The 24,323-nt window shown below is 41.4% G+C and overlaps 1 protein-coding gene across 1 annotated transcript in view; it reads left to right on the top strand.

Annotated features, from left to right (window-relative positions):
* Positions 1-22,155, top strand: part of cubn (cubilin (intrinsic factor-cobalamin receptor)) — a 36,211-nt gene extending 14,056 nt beyond the window's left edge. Inside the window, 40 exon segments of the mRNA XM_030768810.1 lie at positions 486-645; positions 3,171-3,352; positions 4,076-4,250; positions 4,420-4,601; positions 5,376-5,532; positions 5,710-5,826; positions 6,097-6,210; positions 6,306-6,434; positions 6,631-6,763; positions 7,333-7,538; positions 7,677-7,858; positions 8,164-8,356; positions 8,512-8,709; positions 8,915-9,061; positions 9,305-9,495; positions 9,726-9,894; positions 10,184-10,358; positions 10,601-10,779; positions 10,882-11,091; positions 11,211-11,351; positions 11,481-11,662; positions 11,894-12,065; positions 12,227-12,430; positions 12,612-12,761; positions 12,855-12,976; positions 13,162-13,387; positions 13,483-13,670; positions 13,773-13,929; positions 14,025-14,174; positions 14,328-14,516; positions 15,489-15,618; positions 16,421-16,638; positions 18,171-18,376; positions 18,484-18,646; positions 18,942-19,150; positions 19,526-19,670; positions 20,761-20,942; positions 21,313-21,475; positions 21,648-21,883; positions 22,048-22,155. Of these exon segments, the coding sequence (XP_030624670.1) occupies positions 486-645; positions 3,171-3,352; positions 4,076-4,250; positions 4,420-4,601; positions 5,376-5,532; positions 5,710-5,826; positions 6,097-6,210; positions 6,306-6,434; positions 6,631-6,763; positions 7,333-7,538; positions 7,677-7,858; positions 8,164-8,356; positions 8,512-8,709; positions 8,915-9,061; positions 9,305-9,495; positions 9,726-9,894; positions 10,184-10,358; positions 10,601-10,779; positions 10,882-11,091; positions 11,211-11,351; positions 11,481-11,662; positions 11,894-12,065; positions 12,227-12,430; positions 12,612-12,761; positions 12,855-12,976; positions 13,162-13,387; positions 13,483-13,670; positions 13,773-13,929; positions 14,025-14,174; positions 14,328-14,516; positions 15,489-15,618; positions 16,421-16,638; positions 18,171-18,376; positions 18,484-18,646; positions 18,942-19,150; positions 19,526-19,670; positions 20,761-20,942; positions 21,313-21,475; positions 21,648-21,883; positions 22,048-22,155 (6,840 nt within the window).
* Positions 22,156-24,323: the final 2,168 nt, after the last annotated feature.

Genomic DNA, 24,323 nt, shown 5'->3' with positions numbered 1-24,323 from the left:
GTGTGGAAATGATTCAAAAGCCTTCATCAGTTCACTTGCCCAGAGTTGCCCTCATTCAGGCCTGCATAACTGACTCTGGCTTCTCACCATACAATGTGTATTTTCATTTTGATGATGTCATGAAAGAAGATTCCAGGACTTTGTAATCGTCAGAGACAGTGCCACCATGATTGTAAGACCCAAAACATACAAACATGCTCTATCTTGCCCTGTGAAAAAGTAAAAAAAACGTAGCAGTGCTCTTCACAGGCTTCATACAAGAGAGCCCTAAAGCTAACAGACAAATCACTCCTTTGTTATCACCCCAACAGTACATCCCAAGAAACAAACATGTTGAATTAGACCATGACATTGTATCGAATTGTATGAATTTTTTTTATTTTCTACACATGACCTTATCTTATGTGCGTATGTTGTAAACTGTTAACACTCAAAATTGGTATTCACACTGGTGTTGGCCTACCTCTCTGTCTCTGTCTGTCCAGCTTTATGACGGTCTAGATGAGCAAGCGACTCTCATTGGAAAGTTCTGTGCGAATGTACCCCCTCCAGCCAATACCACCTCAGGTACAAGCTTGCACATGGTATTCCACTCTGACAGCTCCGTCACCCGTCCCGGCTTCCAGATGCTCTGGTTCCAGAATGGTAAGAGCACCAATACGATCAAGATGCTTATGTTCGCGTATCTTTGACAGAGCCTTAATATAATGTAGTGCATGTTTTTAAGACTGCCTAGCTCGGTCATTGTTCACACGTCTATATACAGAAACACTGAGATACATGAGACTATGATCCAATTTATATAGGCAAAGGAAATTGAGGGCATTTAAGGAAACACCTATATCAACAGTAACCAAGAGGACCTTATAATCATCGATAAACCATCTGCCTCATGATGACAATGTCACTGACTGTGTGAATGAATAGCCCTTTCTGTCCCTGAGGGGAAATGTAATGATGTCATACAGGAAGTCCAGCATCTGCTGATTGGAAACAAGAACCTTCCTTATTGTTCTGGATTCCTCTTAAACAGCGAGAGTGGGCTGAGTCAGCAGCTAATACTGAATTGAATAAAAGAGTCCCATTTGTTTCTTAAGCCGCTCTTCAGCACACACACACACACACACACACACACACACACACACTCACACACACACTCACACACACTCACACACACTCTCACACAGGCACTGACACACTCACACATTCCTCAAAATATAGTTGGAGTAGTGCCTACCTTCCCAGTAGAGTTAGAAGTTGCTAATAGAAGTTCTTTTTTTCTCTCTGTATGTTGCCGTTAGCAACCCTCCATGTGATGTCACTTTTTATACTTTGGGGATCTCTTGGAATAGGTAATAGGAATCACATGCTGGATCTACAAAGGGAGGGTCTGCTTTTATCCCGCTTTGGAGTGTTGAAAACTAGTAAAACTCTTTGGACTAGATAACATTTCCATTCATTGCACATTTCCATGCATCATTCTGGAACTGTAAAATGGAGATTCATAGTATTTATTTTTATATTTGTGTGTATCAGCTGAAAGATGTTGGTGGTTTTACTCTGTGCGCAGTGTGGTAGAGAGAGTTGTGTATGCAGCTGAAGCAGAAATGCAGTGAGTCACAGAGCTCCAGGGAGTGGCTGTAGTTATTTATATTACTCCAGCAGACTGTGGGTCAGTCCAATATTCATTTGCCCCAGAGCCCTGGTGAGAGCCACTGGGCCCAGACATCCTGTATATTTTCTAATGATATACCGTAAAGAATACAGTGGTGTTTTCAAATCGAACTGTTACTCTGGCATGACATAATCACTGACGACATGAATAGTGATTTTTTCCATGTGTGTAGTGGGGAAAATGAACAGCTGTTATGTAACATTTTCAGCTAAGGATGCATTCTTGTCCTGTGGCTTCATGGCAGCCTCGATAATGTGTGCGTGTGTGTGTGTGTGTGTGTGTGTGTGTGTGTGTGTGTTTGTGTGTGTGTGTGTGAGAGAGAGAGAGCAAAGAGAGAGAGAGAGAGAGAGAGAGGGAGAGGGAGAATTTTGTTGATGGGGTGGAAATGATGTAACTCTTCAGTTTTCTAGACTGGCTGGCTGTATTTTCCACACCCCTGAAGTACATAAGCTATGTTTCCACAGACACAGTGGTTCTTGCTCTCCGGTTCAGCCATCCCAGGTGAAATAGCAGGATGTCGGTCAATCAAACATCTCTCTGTTCCTAGCTAACCTCCCACAGAACCTTGTCAACAAATACTTATAATGGAGATGGAACCTCATTCTCTGGACCTCATATGATGTTTATTTGTACAATTCAAATTTTGTTTTGACAGTACAATTACTAATGAGCAGTCATTGATATCAGAACAAAAGTCTCATATGCAGTCATTAGGTTTACCTAGAGTAAAAAAAAAAAAAAATTGATTCCTATGTGCACCTCTGTTCAACTCTGCTCGACATATTTCTGCTCCTCCCAAACATCACAGCTTTGACTTTTCAATGAAATTTATGTGAACATTTCAGTGAGATGATGCTAAAAGGTTTATAAAGCTATCAAGCTGTGTATGACTCTCTCCTCATACACAACTGCCAGAGCTGATTTCCAGGGTTCTATACAGAGGTGTTTGTGCTTTGTGTGTGTGTGTGTGTGTGTGTATGTACCCGAAAGAACTCCACCTTTAACTAGCCCAGAACACTTGCCCATAGGCAATCCATTTACAATCCATTTTCCTAAGGCTCCTTTAACTTATTTTACTATATTACATTACTTTACATATTTGTGTGTGTGTGTGTGTGTGTATGGATTGTGGGGGGTGGGGGATGGGGTGTTCTAGTACTAATCATCACATTTCAGGAGTCCTAAAAGCGTTGTTCACTGCAGCGTCTTGGACTCTGTGAGTCATATCTGAGATTTCTGATATTAAAAGCAGATTAGATTATCCAGTGAATGATCAGAAGCATCCGTTTTGCTGGTAGAAATTCAGATGAGAATGAGTGCAGTTGGCAGTTTTTCACTTAAATGAAATTATATAGATATGATATAATTATAGATGGAGTGCTGAATAGCTCGTACAATGTTAAATAAAAACCCAAGAATTCACATAATATGGCACCATTGCAGAATTTCTGATTGTAACAAAGCCTTTGAACTAACTCAGTGCTGTCCTCTACAGGTTGTGGTGGGGAACTGTCTGGGCCCTCTGGCTCGTTCCACAGCCCTGGTTACCCGAACAAATATCCTGAAAACCGTGAGTGTCTGTGGCACATCCAGACCAGTCCTGGCAGCAGCATCACCATTACAATCCATGAGTTTAACATAGAGTACCACCCCAACTGTAACTATGATCTGTTGGAGGTAAAACTTCTTCCATCTGTCTTTTTCTCTCTTTAGTGCACTGTCTCTCTCTCTCTCTCTCTCTCTCTCTCTCTCTTCAAGTGAACTGTTTCTCCCAAACATTCTGTTTTGCTGGAGGCACAGAAACAGCGATATTCAAATCCATAGCTCCTCCTATGCACACCATGTTATTTTGTAAGTCTAATAAAGCCCTATAATGAAACCTCTTTAACAGTTCTCCCCTGTGAGAGATTAAGAAAGGAAAACAAAGTCTGTGGTTTACTGTTTTGTGTGTCTGTGTGTGTGTGTGTGTGTGTGTGTCTGTGTGTGTGTGTGCTCTGGTACACAGAGGGTTCTATGAGCTCTGAGTGAGTATTGTGAGTGGGTTCTGTGTAGCTCAGGCCATTGGAATGCTGACCTCCACTGTAGCAGTGAATAGAGCTAGTGGGGCAGAAATGAGTTGGAAATCAGAGCTTAGAAGGCTGGCTTTACTCGTGGCTCTGTCTCAAACTGAGCGCATCAAATAGAACACTTTGCTTGCCCATTGCTCTCCCTATTTCATCAGACTTTTTAAAATGTTTCAGTATTTTAAAGGAATAAATGTCATATCGTTCATGATGTGCCTTCCACAAAGATCAATTTTTCAATAATGTTGTGGCCATTTGACCACCAAACATATGTAGTAGTGTTGTCCTCATTCCACCTCTCTTGACCTGAAGGATTTCCTCTCTGACGTGTGCATAGGTGTATGGAGGTCCCGACCTCATTTCTCCTAGACTGGCACAGCTGTGTACCACTCGACCACCCAGTAACCCTCTCCAGGTGTCCAGCACAGGGAATATGGTCACTGTTCGCTTCAAAAGTGATGCCTATGTGAGTGGAACAGGCTTCAATGCCAGCTGGCAGGAAACCCCAGGAGGTAAAGAGGATTATGTTACCTCTGCATGCAGACACACAAATATACACACACACACATACACAGAAAATAGTGCATTCTGGCGAAACAAAAGTCAACACAATTTCCGATAATCCAAATGGCAAAAACCAAATCCATTTTCACAATATTCTCTCTGTTATGATGAACTCAGGATGTGGAGGATCAATTATTGCACCCAAAGGAGAGATCCACTCCCCCAATTATCCTGGTAACTACCCAGACAACGTGGACTGCTCCTGGGTCATCACCGTAGATGCAAACCACCGGGTCATGTTCAACTTCACTGATTTGGACATTGAGAGTCAATCCTCATGCTCATGGGACTATGTAGCTGTGAGTGTCTCACCAAAAACCACCCATTCATTCATCTGACAACTGTGTTTCCAAGATAATCTTGTGGTTTTGGAGTTAGTCATGCTGCAGTCTGTCCTAAGGCATTTAAACACTGCCAACACTGTCAGTTAGAATGCACATCATATTAATAGTTTTCTGTTAACAATAGTCTGCAATGGACTGGCGACCTGTCCAGGGTGTTTCCCTGCCTTTCGCCCAATGAACACTGGGATAGGCTCCAGCACCCCCTGACCCTAAATAGAATAAGAGGCTTTGAAAATAAATGAATGAATGAATGAATGAATGAATGAATGAATGTTGACAATAGTCAATTTAGCCAATTTAACCACAGAAGCCAGTTTAATCAATAATGGATGTTCTGTCCTTGGTTAGCAAGGGACAGCTATGCATCATGACAAACAGAAAGATTCTTTTATTGATGATTCATGTCCTGTTTGTACCAGATACTTGCAGTTATTCTGTGGGTCATTCCCTGTTCATTCAATGCCCTGTTTTTTTGTGAGTGTTTTTTAATGTCCTGTTTGTGACATTGTTACTGTCTCTCCTTTTTAATTATTGAGGTTTAAGCTGTGATGAAATGAGGAATGCATTTTAATTCAGTATAAAGAACAATGTATGTGTTCATTAAGAAAAATGAACAAACCCAGGAATCCTTTCTAAAGATGTACTTTGCTGTGAGTTTGATTCTGTGTATTATGAATCACGGTGCATGTAACCCCTTTGTGACATTTTCCAATCCGTCTGTTATCACAGATCCATGATGGTACGAGTGAGACATCTCCTCTCTTGGGTCAAGTGTGTGGCACAACCAAACCCGATCCCATCTTCTCCACAGGGAATGTCATTTACATACGCTTCCGATCAGACAACAGCAGAAGTCACAGAGGATTCAGCGGCCAGTTCTCAGAGGGTCAGCGCTCTTTAAATAGTTAAACCCGTTCTAACTTGGCATCAAATAATTCCCCTTACTCCTGTTTATATCATTTTTTTCATACTTTCTTCTTATTAAGTGCATTAAAACATCTATGAATTATGTTTTAAATGACTAGAGTTGAATTGTTGAATTGTTTCCCTTCTCCCCATGTAGCGTGTGGTTCCACAATTCTGGCTGATGATGTGGGTGGGGCCATTGCATCCCCTAACTATCCTTCCCAATATCCTTCCAATCTTAACTGCAGCTGGATCATCACAGCCCAGGAACCCTGTGAGTGAACAAGTCACATCACTGAACCTCACGTTTTCACTCTGCTCATTAACATCTGTAATGTACTTATCCATCAGCCTCTCTCACGTCCTGTGTATTAGTGCCGGTGGGTGACTAAGAGGGAATTTTTCAAAAATTTCATGTGTCCTTTTCAGAACTGACCATTTAGTTTTGGTTCAGTAACTGACATAACAACTGTTGTTTTTTGGGATTTCAGGATTCTGACAACTCATCGTTTTATCCTTGTCTTAAATCTTTAATCTCTTACAGTCAATCACGTGACCCTCTCCTTCACTGACCTTGATTTGGAGCAGCTGAACAGTAACTGCTCCCATGATGCAGTGGAAATCCTGGATGGTGATAACTACCAAGCTCCATCGATTGGTAATTTTTCATTTGTGTATACATTTCGTAGGTATAGACAGCATGACATCAGCACCCATAACTATGACCCTCCTCTTTCGTGCTTTCTTTTTTAGGGCGTTATTGTGGAAACACTTTGCCCCATCCCATCACGTCTTTTAGCAACGTACTCGTTGTCAACTTCGTTACGGACTCGTCTGTTTCCAAGAAAGGCTTCAGAGCCACATACTCCGCTTCTACTTCAAGTGAGTGTTCAGTGTGTGTCACAAAGAAACGGTGAGAGAGCAAATCTGGGAGGGCCTGGGTTCTCTTTTGAGCACGCATAGTTTGACTGTCTTATCTAATTTGGAGATAATTCTGGTCTACTATAAATAGATAAGAATTTTTTTCTTCCCCTGAATGTACTCGGTGCTCAAATTCTGGCTTTACATCTGATCATAGGCTGTGGTGGAAACTTGCACATGGAATCTGGTTCGTTCAATAGCCCCAACTATCCTGATGCCTATCCTTCAAATGTGGAGTGTGTGTGGACCATCACTAGTTCCCCTGGCAACCGTCTCCAGCTCTCCTTCATGTGAGAATTGTCGAACCATCACTGTGGTCTTCTACGATCACGTCAAGTCAAGTCAGACTTATTTATAGAGCACATTTAAAAACAACAGCAGTTGACCAAAGTGGTGTACAATCAAAAATGCAAAATCACTCGAAAACACAGAGACCAGTTAAAAACAAACAAACAAACAAGCAAGAACGAAAGGAATAAAAAAAAGAACAGTAGAAAGAAGCAATGAGACCAACAAAAGGAGAAATCGATACTCATGCTGAGTTTAAAAGCCAGGGAATGAAACACAATATAATAAAAACAGTTGCATCCAGTTGAAAAAACAAAAAAGAGAGTAAAAAGAAATAATACCAACAGAGGAAGAAAGCAACTGTCATCCTGAGTTAAAAGCCAGGGAATGAAAATGTGTTTTAAGACAGGATTTATGATGGCCTGAGCTTTACAATCTTATCTTATTCATATCCTCAAATGAGTTTCATTTATTATTAAATTGGTGCTATTTGGTCAAATAATCTGAAGAACTGAATATTATAACTGGTGTGATATTTATTATTTACAGTATGATAATTTCCTCTTCTCAGTATGTTCCAGCTACAGGAGAGTCAAGGTTGCACTCATGATTTCCTTGAGATCCGTGAGGGCAATTCCACAGGTGCTCTGGTCGGTCGGTTCTGTGGGAACTCTCTGCCCTCCAACTACACCTCCATCATTGGTCACGTCCTCTGGATAAAATTTGTCTCTGATGCCTCCGTCAGCGGACCTGGCTTCAGGGCCACATTCTCCCACTGTAAGTATGACAGGTGGAGGTGTTCACTGATAGTGAAAAAAGTTGCTGATGGCTCAACTTTGCACATGAAAACTTCATAATTGCAAGGTCTGTAGAGAGTGACATTACATACACTTATGTATTTCTCTTTCTGCTCAGTATATGGGAATGACATCATAGGAAGCTCAGGCCAGATTGCTTCTCCTCTCTATCCACGAGCATACCCCAACAATGCAGACTACCGCTGGACTATTACAGTGGATGGAGACTCCATCATCCAGATCCGTTTTCTGGACATAGATATTGAAGACCTTCGGGACTGCTACTATGACCAGCTCAGGGTTAGTAGCTCTTTATCAGACATTATATTTTATACGATTTACTGAAGGGGAGGGGAGCTAAACCTCTTAGAAACAGTCAGTCATATTTTTTTTGCAGGATTCCAATATTACCATAGCTCTTTGGTCATTTACATTTTTTATGTTTCATGTCAACGTGTCAAAAATCACACATATAACCTGTTATGATGTTCTATATTCAGAGGTGTGAGTGGAAATTTTTAATGGCCTAATATGGAGTGCCACAGTAACATGAAAATTGAGTGTTCATTCTAAACTCCGTCTTCAAATCTGTGTAATCCTCCCAGATATTTGATGGACCCAATGTCCATGCTTATCTTTTGGGAACATTCTGTGGTTTGACACGGCCTGATCCAGTCATGAGCTCTGGCAGCACTGTCACTCTGGAGTTTAAGTCAGACTCAGTGATTGCAGGAGCTGGATTCCTTGTCGAATGGATGGCTATCCAGAACTCCGGGCCTTTCCCCACGATTCCCCCAGGTCAACTATCGCTCCACCATACAGAAAAGTCTTGTGACTTTGATGAACAGATATATGCAATCAGTATGGTAGCAGGATGTGGTAGACTTTCATGGTACCCTATTAAATGGTATATCCTGAAGCATGTCATTGAGTGTATCTGTTGGTTTTTGTAGGTGCTTGTGGAGGTGCTCTGATCCCTGGTGAAACCCCCAGGTTCCTCTTCTCTCCTGGATGGCCTAATGAGTATGAACCTGATCTTGAGTGCTCATGGGTAATCCGCTCTCCTGATTCCATAGTGGAGCTCAATGTGCTGTCTGTGGACATTGAGGACGATGTGACATGTTCCTATGACAGCCTGGTCATCAGGGATGGTGAGCTTGTTTTATGATATCAAAACCTTTCAAAATCCAACCTAGACTGATAGGCAGATTAGTTTTGTTTTGAATTTGTTTTGATTTTCGTTATTCTTCACATTACCTGCACCAAAATAGAAGATTCATACAAGTGAATCTCTAGAGGTACCATGCTTCAGGCTGTATGTTTCCACAGTATTCACTGAGATGTGTGTTTTCCCAGGTGAGACCAACCTGTCCCCTTTGCTGGCAACAGTGTGTGGACGGCAGCTTCCTGGCTCTATCCACTCTACGGGTGATGCCATGTTCCTACGTTTTACTTCAGATGGGAGCATCAATGGCAGGGGCTTCAATGCCTCCTATTCAAGGGGTGAGTTCTGGTGTTGTAAATGGTATTTTCTCTCTTGACAATTTACTTCTCCCAGTTACAGTTTAGTCTTGATGATTTCTCACTGTGGTCTTTTATGGAAAACTTTTACCACGTAAAATTAGTCTTAGAACTGATGCATAGTAATAGACTGCTTCTGAATTCCTGTGGTCAACAGAGCCATTTGCAAAGTAAGATTTTGTTCAATATTTGGCAATACCCGTTGACTCCCTGCTGTTCTCTCAGGTTGTGGTGGACTCATACATGCTGACAGGAGTGTGGTCAGCTCCCCAATGTACCCTCAGAACTACAAGCCTAACCTGGACTGTGGCTGGCATGTCATGGTAACCCCAGGCTACAGAATAACTGTGACTTTCCAGGATCCTTTCCAGGTGGAAGGCTTTGGCACAGGCTGCAGCTCAGGAGACTATGTGGAGGTAAAAGAAACGGCATCACAACAGAGAGGGAGCCTATCATTTTATCATAACAGAGGGCCTTATACCCATATATGTTACCCATTATGTATTTAATACTGGGAAACGCAGACACAGAAAATTGTGAAACTAATTTTTGTGTGTACTTTTATTTCATACTTAGTATGGTGCAGATGATACGCAGAGACACAAATGTATTCTTAATAGTTTGTTCTTGTGCCTCTGTTCCTTAGTTGAGAAATGGTCCAGACCAGAATGCACCATCTCTAGGGGGTCGTCTCTGTGGAGGTAGTATCCCCCCTATCGCTCAGACCACTGATAACCATCTCTATGTCCACTTTGTCTCTGATGGATCAAATGAGGGTCATGGCTTCAAACTGCTCTTTGAGGGGCATAGTCAAGGTATGGGCTCACATTACCATCCTCAACCTGTATTTAGGGTACGGAATGGAATGTATTTTTCTGGCACAACATAAAAGAATATAGTTGAGGACATTCAGCACCCATAGCATGATACTGGGGTTAATTATTTCAAGTAATAATTAAAGTGAGCTTTGAACCACAACACTACACACTGAACATCAGAACTTATATACTTACAAATGCACCTTGTAGTATTTTATTAAATTCTTTTAGCATGTTGACAATAAGATGACATTTCTGCTGTATTACCTTTTTTGTATTCTCCTAGCCTGTGGTGGAACCATCGAGTTGAGTGATTCAGACCCACCTGGCTACATCACATCACCCAATTATCCATCAAACTATCCTCAGAATATTGATTGTGTCTGGATTATCACTGTACCCAATGGGGAAGCTGTGCAACTGGACTTTGACAGTAATTTCTACATTGAGCCACACACAGGGTATGAGACAGCAAACATGTAGAAACAAGAAAAAAATTACTCATGGTGAACTAAACTGGTTGTAGCTGACATAAGATATATGATTGGCTATCAAACTTATGATCAAGCTAGCAAAAAGTTGATTAATACTTGTCCTGTTGAATCAAAAGCATGTGAATTACACTGGATGTATGCACTAATGTTTTGCAGGTTTGTTTCTGGCAAATGTGTATGATTTGTTGTGTTTCACTATGATCCTTCAGCTGTGCCTATGACTACCTGGAGCTACGAGATGGTTCCAACTCTGATGCTGAAATGATTGCAAAGCTTTGTGGTAACACAAGGCCATCCACTCAGCACTCCACTGGCTCCACTATGTACCTACGTTTCCGCACCGATACCAGTGTCACGCACAGCGGCTTCAAGGCCAAGTATTCCATTGGTAATTCTACACCCAAACTCTGTTCTCATCAGAAACTCTTTGTTTTAAAGTTGATGACATCTACTGGATCATTCATAAATAAAAACTCTCTCTCATATGCAGCTGTATGCGGAGGCACGTATACTGGCCAAAGTGGAACAATTAGTAGCCCAGGGTACCCTGACTCCAATTACCCAGACAATTCCAACTGTGAGTGGTACCTAGAGGGCCCCACTGGTCACTACCTGACCCTGACCTTCACTGCCTTGGACCTACAGAGCTCCACAGACTGCAGCAGTGACTACGTGGAGGTCCGGGAGTACAATGCCTCTGGTAAGCCTTGCAATGGAACGACTTGCATGATGTTTTGGCTCACGATGTGTAGTTTCCTCCTGCTGAGCTGTTTCCTCCTTTTGTTTGCAATATTAACTGAAGCATTCCCTAACTTTCAGGTCAACTCTTGGGAAAACACTGTGGAGACAGCATTCCTGCATCAGTGGACACAGGAGACAGTTTTGCCTATGTGAGGTTTGTCAGTGATGGAAGTGGTAATGCAGGAGGATTCAGCCTGTCGTTTGAAGCTAGCGTTGAAGGTATGCCTCTTTAAAGTGAAACAAGCTGGAGGTCTTAAAATAATAAGAAATGTGTTTATTACCTCTGACAGTGCTTCAACTAACTGCCACTATTACTTGCACGTCATTCAACTGCTTCAACTCTAACAGAATGTGGAGGTGATCTCAGCGCACCCTCTGGAACCATCTCGTCCCCCAACTATCCCAACCTATACCCACATAACCGTCTCTGTCGCTGGCATATCACGGTGCCTCAGGGTCGCAGGGTCACACTCACTATCAATGACATGCGTCTTGAAGACCATGGCAACTGTTTTTATGACTATGTTGAGGTGCGAGCATCCCTGAGTTTTATTGTTCCAATGTCAACTAATACAGTAGTTGTTAATGCCAAACTCTGTACATCAGAAAGGACTATTTCATAGGACAGACACCGTAGACATCTCAGTTTTTGTTTATTCTTTGTTTCCTTTTTTTGCAGTTCTTTTTATCATTTCTGACTTGGCTTTCCTCTGGTATCATTATCATTAATATGGTATTGATGATTATATTTGCTCCTATAGGTCCTCAATGGCTTTTCAGCTACTGCTCCACGCCTGGAGCGCTTCTGTGGCACTGTGCCTGCAGGTCATCAAGTGAAGTCATCAGGCAACACAATGACTGTCATTTTCAGGACTGATTCTTCAGTGTCCAATGGTGGATTTACTGCTGATTACTCCTCTGATGAGGAGGCAGGTGTGTAGGATGGAACATCACTTTGGGGAACTCAAAAAAAACAAAGTATACATTAAAAATGCATAAGTGTTTAAGAGGGCTTCTAAAACTTTGATGTGATACTGAAAGTGAACTCAGTGAGCATGATTATGTATGATGGTGAATCGCTGTTCCTGTCACAGTGTGTGGAGGAATCCTCAGTGACTCAGCTGGAGGGAACATCACCTCACCAGACTATGGTTTCGGTAACTACAGCAACAGACTCAACTGTGAGTGGCTGATCCAGAACCCACAACACGTGAACTCTTCCATTGTGGTGATCATAGACAGTTTGCATCTGGAACACCATCAGACTTGTGAGAGAGACTTCATTGAGCTACGACTGGGTAAGTGATGATACAATTCTCCCACTTGTATTATTATACTCACATAGCTTTCTTCAGACATATTCTTGTTCTGTGGATTCCATAATTAGCTTTATATCCTTATTCAAATTGACAACATGGTCTTATATGAAAAAATGCATCTGTTAAAAGCCATATTTTGACAACTTTGTTTTGTGTCTAGGTGATTCTAATGGAGAACTTCTTGGGCGTTTCTGTGGTCAGTCTGAACCTCGGATTCCCATTGTAGTGTTTACTCCTGAGCTCTGGTTCTATTTCAGAACTGATGAGGCTGATGTAGACCTGGGTTTCAAAGCAACATATTACTTCTCAGGTAATGTGAAAATATTGCATCGGTGATTGGATAAATGTTTGTAGCTGAACATTCTTAACATGACCTCTCTGATGACAATTTTATTCCCCTCAGACTGTGGAGGTTATCAGACTGGAGAGGAAGGTGCTATCTCTAGCCCTGGCTACCCCAACAACTATCCTGGCCCCAGCCGCTGCGCTTGGCTTCTGGAGGCCCCAGAAGGCCACACTATCACTGTGAGTGCTTGACACTTCATAAGCATTAAACTCATAAACACTACAAAAAGATGAAATAATAAAGATCAAATTTAAAATAAGCTGTCACTTGCAAGCTTGTGTTCATTCTTATTGACGAAAAGAAAAAAGACCTGAATTTTTACTGTGCTATCACTAATCTCACATTTTTCTGTGTCTTACCCAAGCTCACTTTCACATATTTCCACGTGGAGGAACACAGCCAATGCTCTTGGGATTCAGTAACCATCTTTAATGGTGGGTCTCCAGGTGCTCCTATAATTGGCCAATACTGTGGCACCAACTCACCTGGGACTGTCAAATCCGGTTCTAACAAGCTGGCTGTAGTTTTCCTTGCTGACCACTCTGTGTCCAGAGGAGGGTTCACAGCCACTTGGTCAACTGATTCTTCAGGTCAGGAATTATCAAAGAAGTCTCTTGAATTCTGATAATGGTGACAGCTGTCGACACATATGATTTGATCTCTGAACTATGCTCATCTCTTACAGGTTGTGGCGGGATCATACATGCTGATTTTGGCACCATCAAATCTCCTAATTACCCCCAGAACTTCCCTGCCAATATAGAATGCTCTTGGACCATCATTGCTCATCAGGGCAACCATTTGGAGATGGGCTTTGCTAGTGACTTTGATATTCCTGACGCCAGTGGGCAGTGTCAAAGCAGCTACATCAAGGTTAACATTGGTGCTTTTTGTATAGGGCTTTTATTGGAAATGAATCCAACATGTACCCTTTTCCATTAAAGGTCTAACATTGTTGTTTTTCTCTTCTCTCAGGTGTGGTCTGGTGAAACAGAGCAGAATGAGGCTCTCCTGGCCACTGGATGTGGGTCAACAACTCCACCTATAATCATCGCTCCTTACAACACTATCACGGCCCGTTTCCAGTCCACAGGAACTCCTAGTAAAGGCTTCTCAGCTGCCTTTTACACTCGTGGGTACCTCAAATGTCTACTCAGAAATCACAGTTTTTTGCTACTTCTTGTTAATGTATCTGTCCTAATGCTGTTTTTTTTCTCTTTTTTTAAGGTTGTGGAGCAAATTTTACTGCCCCCACGGGTCGTGTGGTATCGCCTAACTACCCAGACCACTATCCTCACAATGCCAACTGCGATTACCTCATCGATGCTGGAGACCAAACCGTCATTATCCTGACCTTTACGACTTTCCAGATAGAGGGTAGGGACTTCTTGTTTGAGTCGTCAGTCTGTGCTGAGGAGAATATATTCACAACAGTGCACCTTAACTGCAGCCAGTTACAGCTGGAGTTAAAGCACCTCACTTAAGTGAAGTAACTTTGCAGCCTCTCTATGGTGTCTGTCCTTATTCCAGCTGGATCCACATGCATCTATGATGGCTTAAACATCTATAGCGGAAACACTGCCACAGACTCTCCTCTGGCCACTCTGTGTGGCAACACCATCCCAGGTTCCTTCACTACGTTTGGCCCGATGCTTCTCAACTTCTACTCAGACGCTATCATAAATGACAATGGCTTCCTGGCTGAATACAGGGCTATCCGTGAGTAGCTGCTTACTACATGGTGAAAAAGCACATGCTAGACAAGTTCTCTTTAAATCTGAAAATCCTGTACCCTGTATATCTATGTACATTGCTATAATACAAGCTATGAATATGGCTCTTTGCCTGCATAGAATAGCGTTGCTTTTTAATTGCTGGTTTGCGTTTATTTCAGTCTGTTGGTTTGAGACTTTCATTGTCACAGGATTGTTGATTGTGATGTATTGCATCTAAGTACATGCTTTGAGACTCAGCCCAGTTTGTTTGTCCTCCAGCCAGTAGAGCTTTGCAGGCGTTGGGCATAGCCAGTGGTATTGCTGTGGCTTTGGCAGTGACTCTGGATGTGAGTCTGGGTTGTTTACCATGGGCAGGAATGTTAGAGCAAGCCATTAAGCCCAGAAATGTGGAATGCCAGGAATTAGGAGACGTTGCGCTTTTCAAACAATTAGGGGGGATTTGAGAGAGGGCACTACACACCAGGAATATGCAGAAATGCAAGAGAATTCCTCTGCAGATTCCTCTGAGCTCACACATACACTTACACACATATACATTCACTCAGACTGGCAAATACATTTGGAAACAAAATGTTTACTGTAAATTGTCTACCTAAAATAACGCTGAATTTTACCCAGATAATTGATTGTTTTCATAGATGCATGTGTAGACTGCACAAAACTTAAAAGACAAGTGAACACACAGTAAATAGACAAACCAGCTATCAAAATATCTGAAGAAGAAGAAACTTTCCTCTGTCTAATCAGAGAAGACTTTAGCGCAACTCACGAGTCACAGGGTCGGACATTGTGCAGCGTCGTCTCGACAGGGTGGTGTACTCTTAAGTTTTTTTTCTCTGCACTCTGATCTGATTGGATGAAAACGTATAACAGCTTAGGCTTTGAGAGTAAACATTACATTATGAAAGATGTCAACGTTAAAGTAACAACTGTCCTTTTTTGTCTTGTGTCTCAGCATGCGGGGGTGTGTTCAACAGCACGGCAGGCACAGTGAGCAGTCCTACCCTTTCCTACAGTGATTACCACCATAACATCAACTGCACCTACCACATCCTTGTGAGAGATGCTCATATCATCGAACTCAAGTGAGTCTAAGCTCTTTACCGTCCGTCAAATGAAAACGGTAAACCATATGATCCATTAATCTTCTATTAATGTATCACAACCAAGATTCCAAAATATAACAGGTATGGCTTTGCTGCCATAAGGTATACAGTATTACCATCTGTCTACCATTTTAGTGGCACATCTCATTGAAAAAGCAAGGCATGCTTCGCCATGTACACTTTGAAGCAGCTTGCCAGGGAGGATAGATGTTTTTGGTGTGACACTTGTCCTCACAATCTTAGAGCCAGACATCTCATGATCTGTGACTCACTCAACCCCCTCAGTGACCAGACAGGCTCTGAAACTCAATACAGAGTGTTGGGTTTCTATTGGTTTTCCTACATTCTTGAAACTCCCATCTGTTCCGCTCATTTCACAAGACATTTTACATCCAAGGTTTTTCTTTTGTGTAATCACTCAGTGCCTCACCTTACAAGTCAGCAGCAGGCCTGCATAGTTTCCTGTAAAAAAAAGTATGCTATTTGTGTCTGGTGACATTCTGAGCAGATGATATGGTCACATCTGTTTCAGAGTGCAGGTGCTAGTTCCTCTGTGCAGCCACTCCTGCTGAGACATTGTGCATTGTGTATTTGTTAGTACGTCCTTCCTTTTAGAGTTACAGGGCTCTACTAAATTCTTCCTGTGAAGGCTTCTTCCGACTCAGTGTGAGAGATTCCAAACACACTGATGTAGGAGTAACATTTATGCGCATGAGAGCGCAAAAAACACACTCATACATAAGTAATCAACTGTATTTTTTTCTGTATCGTGTTCTTATAGGTTCAACACTTTTAGCCTGGAAGTATCGTCATCATGTCGTTATGACTACGTAGCAGTCTATGATGGACAGGACACCCTGGCTCCACTGCTTGGAAAATTCTGTGGTCGTGAGCTCCCGCCTACGCTCAAGTCTTCGACCAATCAGCTGTTCCTTGTCTTCCGGACAGATGCGTCAGTGGCAGGAGTGGGTTGGAGGGCAACGTATCGTGAAACATTAGGTGCAGTTGCTTTTCTTACCTCAGCTATTTATTTGACCCGTTATTATTTTAACAGGCATCAGGTTCAACTCACATTTTATATCATTTACATGATACAAGTGAGTTTTTATTTGCAGTTTTTGTGACACATTTTTCATTATTCTCATCTGTTGCAAAGAGCAGTGTTGATGCTCTTTCTCATGTATTGCACACATTACTGCTGTGCTTTTTATGCTTGTCCGCTAATCAGATCTCTTCATAAAATAGATCCTGAGGGCATATTTGTAGAGTGAGTCATACAAAATGTCAAAAAAAAAAAAAATGCCTGCAGTGGGGGATAGGGATTTTCCACAAGTACAGACTGTGCTCAACAGCTGTTCAGTTGCATTGAACCAGCTTTTGTCTAAATCACATTAACACCACACAAACCTAGTCAAAATATATCGTCGGTACATAGTACATAGGCGGTCTTGGGGTCGGAATGGATCACTTTCTCTAGGTCATGTACGTAGGGGATGGACTGCAAACCAGGAACACACTCATCCCACAGACCCAGGCACTACCCACATTGAACTTTTGATCACAATGACTCAGATTCATAGGCCCTTGTCTTGGCCTCCATAGGGAAAAGAAGGCTCTACAGTGCTTAGTCTTCTATTGTTACAGTGCTGACAGTGTGCCAATGATCTTTGTTTCTTTTGAAGAATGCAATGAATAGCGACCTGTACTTGGGTGGTTTATGCATAACAATTATAAAAAGTAGTACTAACAAATGTTGTTATCATAAAACTGCTGAAAAAAAGCTTGAAGAAAATGCTTTGAAATGTTTCAACTGTAGTGTAAAATAATAATTTTAACTAGTTTATAAGATTGCCGATTTCCTAATTTGGGATGGATAATATGGTACTCTTGCCATCTTGAAAAGAATCAACAGATTTTATCAGTCTGTTTGCAGAACTAATGCATGTAATATGAGTCGCTGAGGTGTAGCGCTGGAGTCTGGGCTCTGCACTCTCTCTGTGCCAATGCACAGCTGTGATTCCTCCCCATTTCTCACAGATTTTACTCCTCAGGGACTGGCCTGACCTCATTCAGGACTGGAAGGAAATGGATAGATTCATAGCAGAATACACACACTCACAGGACAATAAGCGTACTACAGGGTAGTCAGTACTTGTGTGTCGGTTCAAAACAACAGTATTGCCACTGATTTTTCTGTCTTCTCTTTTAAAGTAACCGTTGTACTTCTACAACAAAAAAAACATAGTTCTCATAGGGCCAGTGGGATGATTCCTCAGTTCTTCTTCCTGTCTTTGTGACCTCAATTTTATGTGGAAGCTAAGGGTTGCATTTATGTTCTTATGAATGCATCAAGTGTCATGTATTTTTAATTCTAACGTTGAATTGCATGCCCCTTCCTCGTCAGACCGCATTTGCTAGCCATTACTGCCATCTTCTGCTCTGTTTAGGAACTGTCTTAAATAGCTTCAGCACATAACGTACTCTTAACTTTCAGAGAAAAGTTACACAGTTTGTCTCTCTCTGTCTTTCAGGTCCGGAACAGGGCTGTGGAGGTTACCTCACCTCCTCCACTGGGATGTTTGGTTCTCCGGACAGTAATTGGGATGGAAGGTATGATATGTTCCTGGACTGCACATGGACCATTGCACTGCCACCTAATAAAGTGGTGAACCTCACATTCTCCTCTTTTGAACTGGAGGAGATATCTGACACCCTCTGCAGATATGATCACGTTAAGGTAAGGACATAACTCCTATCATCTTACTAATGTGAATTAGAGAGTAATGGTTTTTGGTTCTGATTACTTTCTCTCCATATCTCCTCGTCTGTATGATGTGTAACTAGGTCTTTGATGGCGCTAACATGAATTTCCCACTGGTGGGCACATTCTGTGGAGATGTCATACCTGAGCCTTTTGTGTCATCAAGTAACTTCCTGACAGTCCGCTTTGTCAGTGATGGTTCAGTGTCCCTCCGTGGCTTCAATGCCACCTACAAGGCAATAGACAGTAAGACATCCTCCATTTCTATAGTGCTTGGCTTTAACCGTGCTCTGTAATTCTCAGAAGCCCTTTATAATCTCCACAGAACTCCAGCTGCTTCTGTACAATCCTATAAGCTTTTTAAATTTGGTAACTCTACTTGTGTGCTTCATCTTAAGAATTTACAATGCTACCATGTCTCCACGGTTACATTTAATCTTTTTAAAAGTAATTTTCAGTCATTTTCAAAACTGATTGGGTATACATCTGTATCAAAGCAAGCGGTTTCTTATGTTAACCGTACATTTTTGTATATGCACAGGGCTCTGTGGAGGAGATTTTAACGTCACAACCACTGCTCAGACCATCACATCTCCCCTCTTCCCCAATGCATACCCACCTTTCACCTCCTGTCGCTGGGTCCTGGATGCTCCATATCAGGAGACTGTGAAATTGTCTGTCAAGCAGTTCCGTCTGGACCCCAGCCAGAGTTGCACTCACAACTACTTGGAGATGAAGGACTGGCCAGTGGTAAGACTCAAACACACATGCCTCTGTATGCTGCCTAAGGCTCCTCTATGTCTCTTTGTACTTTTAATATTATTTGGTATACATTGTTTCACTAACTCCACATATCTGTAATCATACGATATCAATGATTATAAGATATGCTAATTCTCTCTAGCTTATACCCTTACTAATTCACTGTAAACATTACTGTCCTGGCCCAGATTAGTCATTTTAACTGTAACAATGCCTAAGCTTGGGAAACAGCTTGTTCAGGGCTGTTTAATGTTCTTTTTGATGCATTCTTGATTATTTTCACACTATGTATTGCATTTAATGCTGTCCTGTCAGAAATGTTTATCCTTTAAAGTTGTTACTCATGTTGATGTTGTTCCTCAGGGAGACTATGGACAATCTCATAAGTTCTGTGGTGCAGACTCACACATCCCTGATTTCTACAGTTATGGTCGCACCATCCACCTCACATTTAAATCTGATGCCTTCATGACAGGCAATGGGTTCAATCTCACCTATCAGGTGGCAGGTAAATTCTCATGTTGTTATAAAATCATATTAAAAGTGTGACCACAAGAATACTGGATTAATAAACAGAGCATAGTGAAATAAGACATCTCATGAAACAGTCTGTTTAAGTCTGGTTAAATACCGGCAGGGCTCGAGGCAAAATTTTGAGAGTGTGCGAGTTCAAATTCCACATGGTCGCATTTTGTCTCGAGCCCTGATGATCATTAGGCTGTTTTGGTGCCCCTCTGGCACGGGTACTGTGTTAGCCGTTGTGGTTGAAAGTAGTACTTTTTCTTCTTCACTGGCTTAGTTGGTCTCTCCCTACCTGCACTTTACCTGCCAGCACTGTCATGTACACGCGCACTGATGATGAAACGCGCGATACAATCCATTTACCTGTTACCGTCAACACAGTCTCTTTGGGATTTGCGCTATGGGTACGAATGTCGTTTTGTAGTCCTGGCACTAAATTATCACGACTTCTTGAGGCATAGAAATGAGGCAGTTAAGTAATAAGACGACAGCGTTTGATAACAACCATAGCCTTTGCAATCTGTAGCAATAAAATAACATTAACAAATTTCAAATAGACGAATGATAGCTTAGCGTTTATGGTCACAGCTTTGTTAACGAGCAATGCGGGTATCCCTCAAGTACTAGAGGAGCCGCTTTACATAGTGTTATGCTTTGCTTTCATTTGATAACATTTTTGTTACGTTTTCTTTCAAAAGGATATAGTAAAAGATGACCTATTTTGTCGGCAACTGCTTGTGGCAGAGAAACTTTTGCAAATGTCATGTCTCAAGTCACTGTCAACCTTTACATCCTTTACATTAAGAAAACCATTCATCAGTATGGAAGGTCATTGATTAATACCATGCTGTACCAAAAAAAAAAAAAAAAAAGAAAGAAAGAAAAAAAAAGCAAAACAACAAATCATGTGCTGGTGCGACCAACTGAGAAAGTGGTACCACCAGTGCTACCAGTGGAAAAGTCAATGTGGAGCCCTGAATATGTGATGTGTATGCTTGTATTTTGTTATCTGGGTTTATCTAGTTTGTATTTAGCAATTGTGTGTGTGTGTGTGTGTGTGTGTGTGTGACTCATAGGTTGTAGCAGGGTATATGAACAGGCGTATGGTTACCTGAAGAGCCCGGGCTGGCCAGACGTGTACCCTCATGATATGGACTGTAATATTGTCCTCCGCGCCCCCCAGAACAACTCCATATCTCTCTTCTTCAACAGTTTTAATGTGGAGAGTCATCAAAACTGTAACTATGACTACCTAGAGGTGAGATCCTTACTCTCTTTGCTGATCCACAGAAAAATATACATAATTCATTTTGAAAGAAATTGTACAAATTATACTATTTTTAAAATTTAGATATCATGCCACACATTGCACTTAAATTTCAATAAGAAATGACTGTTGTCCATTGGTGTGAAAACTGTTCCAATGGGATTTAAGGAGGATTTTAATAATGTAAATGGATGACAATGTTGAACAGTTTGTAAAGTGCATTTACAGAGATTTGTAAGGATCAGGACATGATCATTCAGAAAAGAGTGATAGAGTGTTGAGACCAATAAGTAATGAAAACAACAATAAATAATAATAATAATAATAATAATAATAATTATATGCTCTCTCTCTCTGTCAGATTCGTAATGGCTCAGCCTCTGGAACAGTTCTGGGGAAATACTGTGGACCCACTTTGCCCAACCCAGTCTTCCCTAGAAACAATGAGCTTTATTTGCGCTTCAAGAGTGACTTCACTACAGCTTACAATGGCTTTGAGATCACCTGGACTTCTTCTCCTAATGGTAAATGTATTGTAAAGTGCTTCTTTGACTCTGTCTTTAAATTCGAGAAGGTGGAAAGTTAAACAGAATGGTCAGTATTGAACTGTTCAGTAGTTTGTCCAGTAAAGTGTCACTAAATCTGCTTTTGGATATAATCATTCTTGTATTTGTCTGTCTTTTTGTGTTTGTCCAGGTTGTGGTGGAGTGCTATATGGAGACCATGGTTCCTTCACCAGTCCAGACTTCCCTGGCACTTATGCCAATGGCACCAGTTGTGAGTGGTCTATCAGGGCTCCCACTGGGAGAGTAGTAACTGTCACCTTTAATCAGATCAGCATTGATGACCCTGGAGACTGCCAGAACAACTACTTGAAACTATATGATGGCCCAGATGCCAGCACTCCACCCATTGGTCCATACTGTGGAATGGTATGTACTGGTCTGCAGTATGGAAATGCTTTTTTTCATTCATGTTTTTCAAATGAAAGCTTTTCTGTGGCAGTTATATATTTCTTTTTTAGACTATCTGATAAGTTGCAGTTTGTGATGTATCAGGGATGGTAATGTTTTGTCCCACTTTTTCCTGTCTGTAGGAGACAAATATAGCCCCATTCACAGCCTCTTCACACCACGTCTTCATCCAGTTCCGTGCTCAGTATGCTGTTTTACCATCCGGATTCAGGCTTACATGGAACAGCTGAAGACTGCTTGGAACACACACACACACACACACACACACACACACACACACACCCCGATATACACACGTAGTTTTCTCACTTCTCAATCATGTAAAGAGGACGTTCACAAAATCTCCAACATTAATCAAATATAAATAATGTAAGTTTTTAAACACTGATGAGCAATATGTTGATTATTCATTTTGTTTTGTAGATTATTGTTTTTGAAAAATAATATGATGTATATTTTGTTCATTACTTGAGAATAAAGATGCTTTTTCCTTTATTACTGCCATGGCTTTAGCATTTTTAAACCTTTGTAGAATTTGTCTCTTCTCCAGAAACACAACTGTGAACTGGTCACACATTCACTTGCTTAGAAGACTGCTTTTTATGAGTAGACATGTTTTTTCCACTTTAGCAATTGTATTTTGCAAAGAGAATACCCGAGTCCACAAAGACAAACTGTAATGTATATTACATGAAGTAGAGTAGTTGTCAAGAAATATATTTCCAATTAACAAAATGATATCTTCAAGCTCTTGAATTCACTGATGCATCCCAACAAAATGCCAAAGCCCTTGTCAGAGTGGCTAATTCTGTGAGCTACTGGACTGGCTAATTTGGGCATCTCTGTTTGATCTCCTCTGTCTTGTCTGCTTCCCCCTCCAGACAAGTGACAGCTCAGCTGACACTTCTGACAGTTCAACAGACAGACAGATCAGACTCTACATCTTGAAAGAGAGAGAGAGAGAGAGAGAGAGCGAGAAGGAGAGAGAGAGAGAGAGAGAGAGAGAGAGAGAGAAGGAGAGAGAGAGAGAGAGAGAGAGAGAGAGAGAGAGAGAGAAGCAGGAGCCTGTCAAAAGCAGATGGATACAGACAGCACTAATATCTATTTGACAGCTTCTGGGGAACGATGGATTAGATACAGCATCCCAGGGGGAGGTGTGGTAGAGAAACTTAAGCTTTGTTAGTACATTTTCCCTATAAAGAGAACGTTGACACGCAGAGAATTCCACTATCGCTCTTAAGCATGCCACTTTGGCAGCTGTCCAGAATACTCCCAAACAGGTCAAAGAAAAAAAAAAAACAGCTCTAACAATAGCTATCTCTAAATCTTTCTACTGATCAATGCTAACTCCTCCACCCCAAGTCAAAAGAAGTATCAGTCTCTTTAGGTGTGTGGGAGAGATTTAAAGCTTTTGAGTCTCACTGGTACGTTTTCAAGAGGCTTTTGGGCTCTAGTGCAATGTCTTCAAGAGATTAATTTTGGGTTTTAAAGTTACGTTCTTACAAAGCTGCGGTACCATACCAGCTAGAGGACCAGAGTAGTAAGGAGAACGTTGTTAAGATTTTCATAACAGAATTCAGAAGAAATTTTGTGTTTTTCTCCTAATCAAAAAGGTCAAAGGTTATGGGAACTTCTCACTTATAAAAATGTGTTGGAAAGCTAGGATGATGACCTTGAACAGAGATAGAGAAAGTGTGTCAGAGAGAGAGAGAGAGAGAGAGAGAGAGAGAGCAAATCCCTCACAGAAGTTAGGATTGTGATTAGGATTTCAAATCTTCATAGTAAATAATAATGTAATAAGTTTGCTAATAAGTATAGTAATAAGTAATAATGGTATAGTAATAATAATAATATAATATTTGTGGTATGAGCTATGCTTTGCATATTGAGAACCCTTCTGTACAGAGGGCTGTAGAGTTACGATGTGACGCTGCCAAAGACTGCTCCATAAATCTGTTAGGTGGGAGAACAGACATGCATGACTGCATTCTTGCCATGGTGCCCAAATCCACTTTGTCTCTGTTTCTGTGGGTTTATAACCAGTGCATCAGTACATGGTGCAACATGTAGTATCTTTATCTGTCACATGGTCTGACTGAACTTTTTTTCTTTTTTTTGGCAGAGGCAAAGAGATAATGATTTTGCAAAACAGTCTGGGGCGCTAAACCCTCAGGTGTTTTTTCCCTCCGTAAAGCAAAGTTCACCCACGCTGGAGGCATCTGTTGCTACCTACCAAATATAATCGAGCCTAAAAATAGAGGCCACTGTTTTTTGGTGTCCCTGTGGTAATGATCAACTCTACTGTAAGAAGAATAACAAGGGGACAGAGAGATTGATATTGCGGGGGGGAAAGGAAAGACTGAAGGAGAGAAAAAGCAATGGCAGTGGCAGCTATTCA

This window comes from Chanos chanos, chromosome 3 (genome assembly GCF_902362185.1).
Source record: "Chanos chanos chromosome 3, fChaCha1.1, whole genome shotgun sequence".
Taxonomy (NCBI): Eukaryota; Metazoa; Chordata; class Actinopteri; order Gonorynchiformes; family Chanidae; genus Chanos; species Chanos chanos.
Note: the sequence above shows the minus strand (reverse complement) of the source record. Positions and strands in the feature narration are given on the sequence as shown.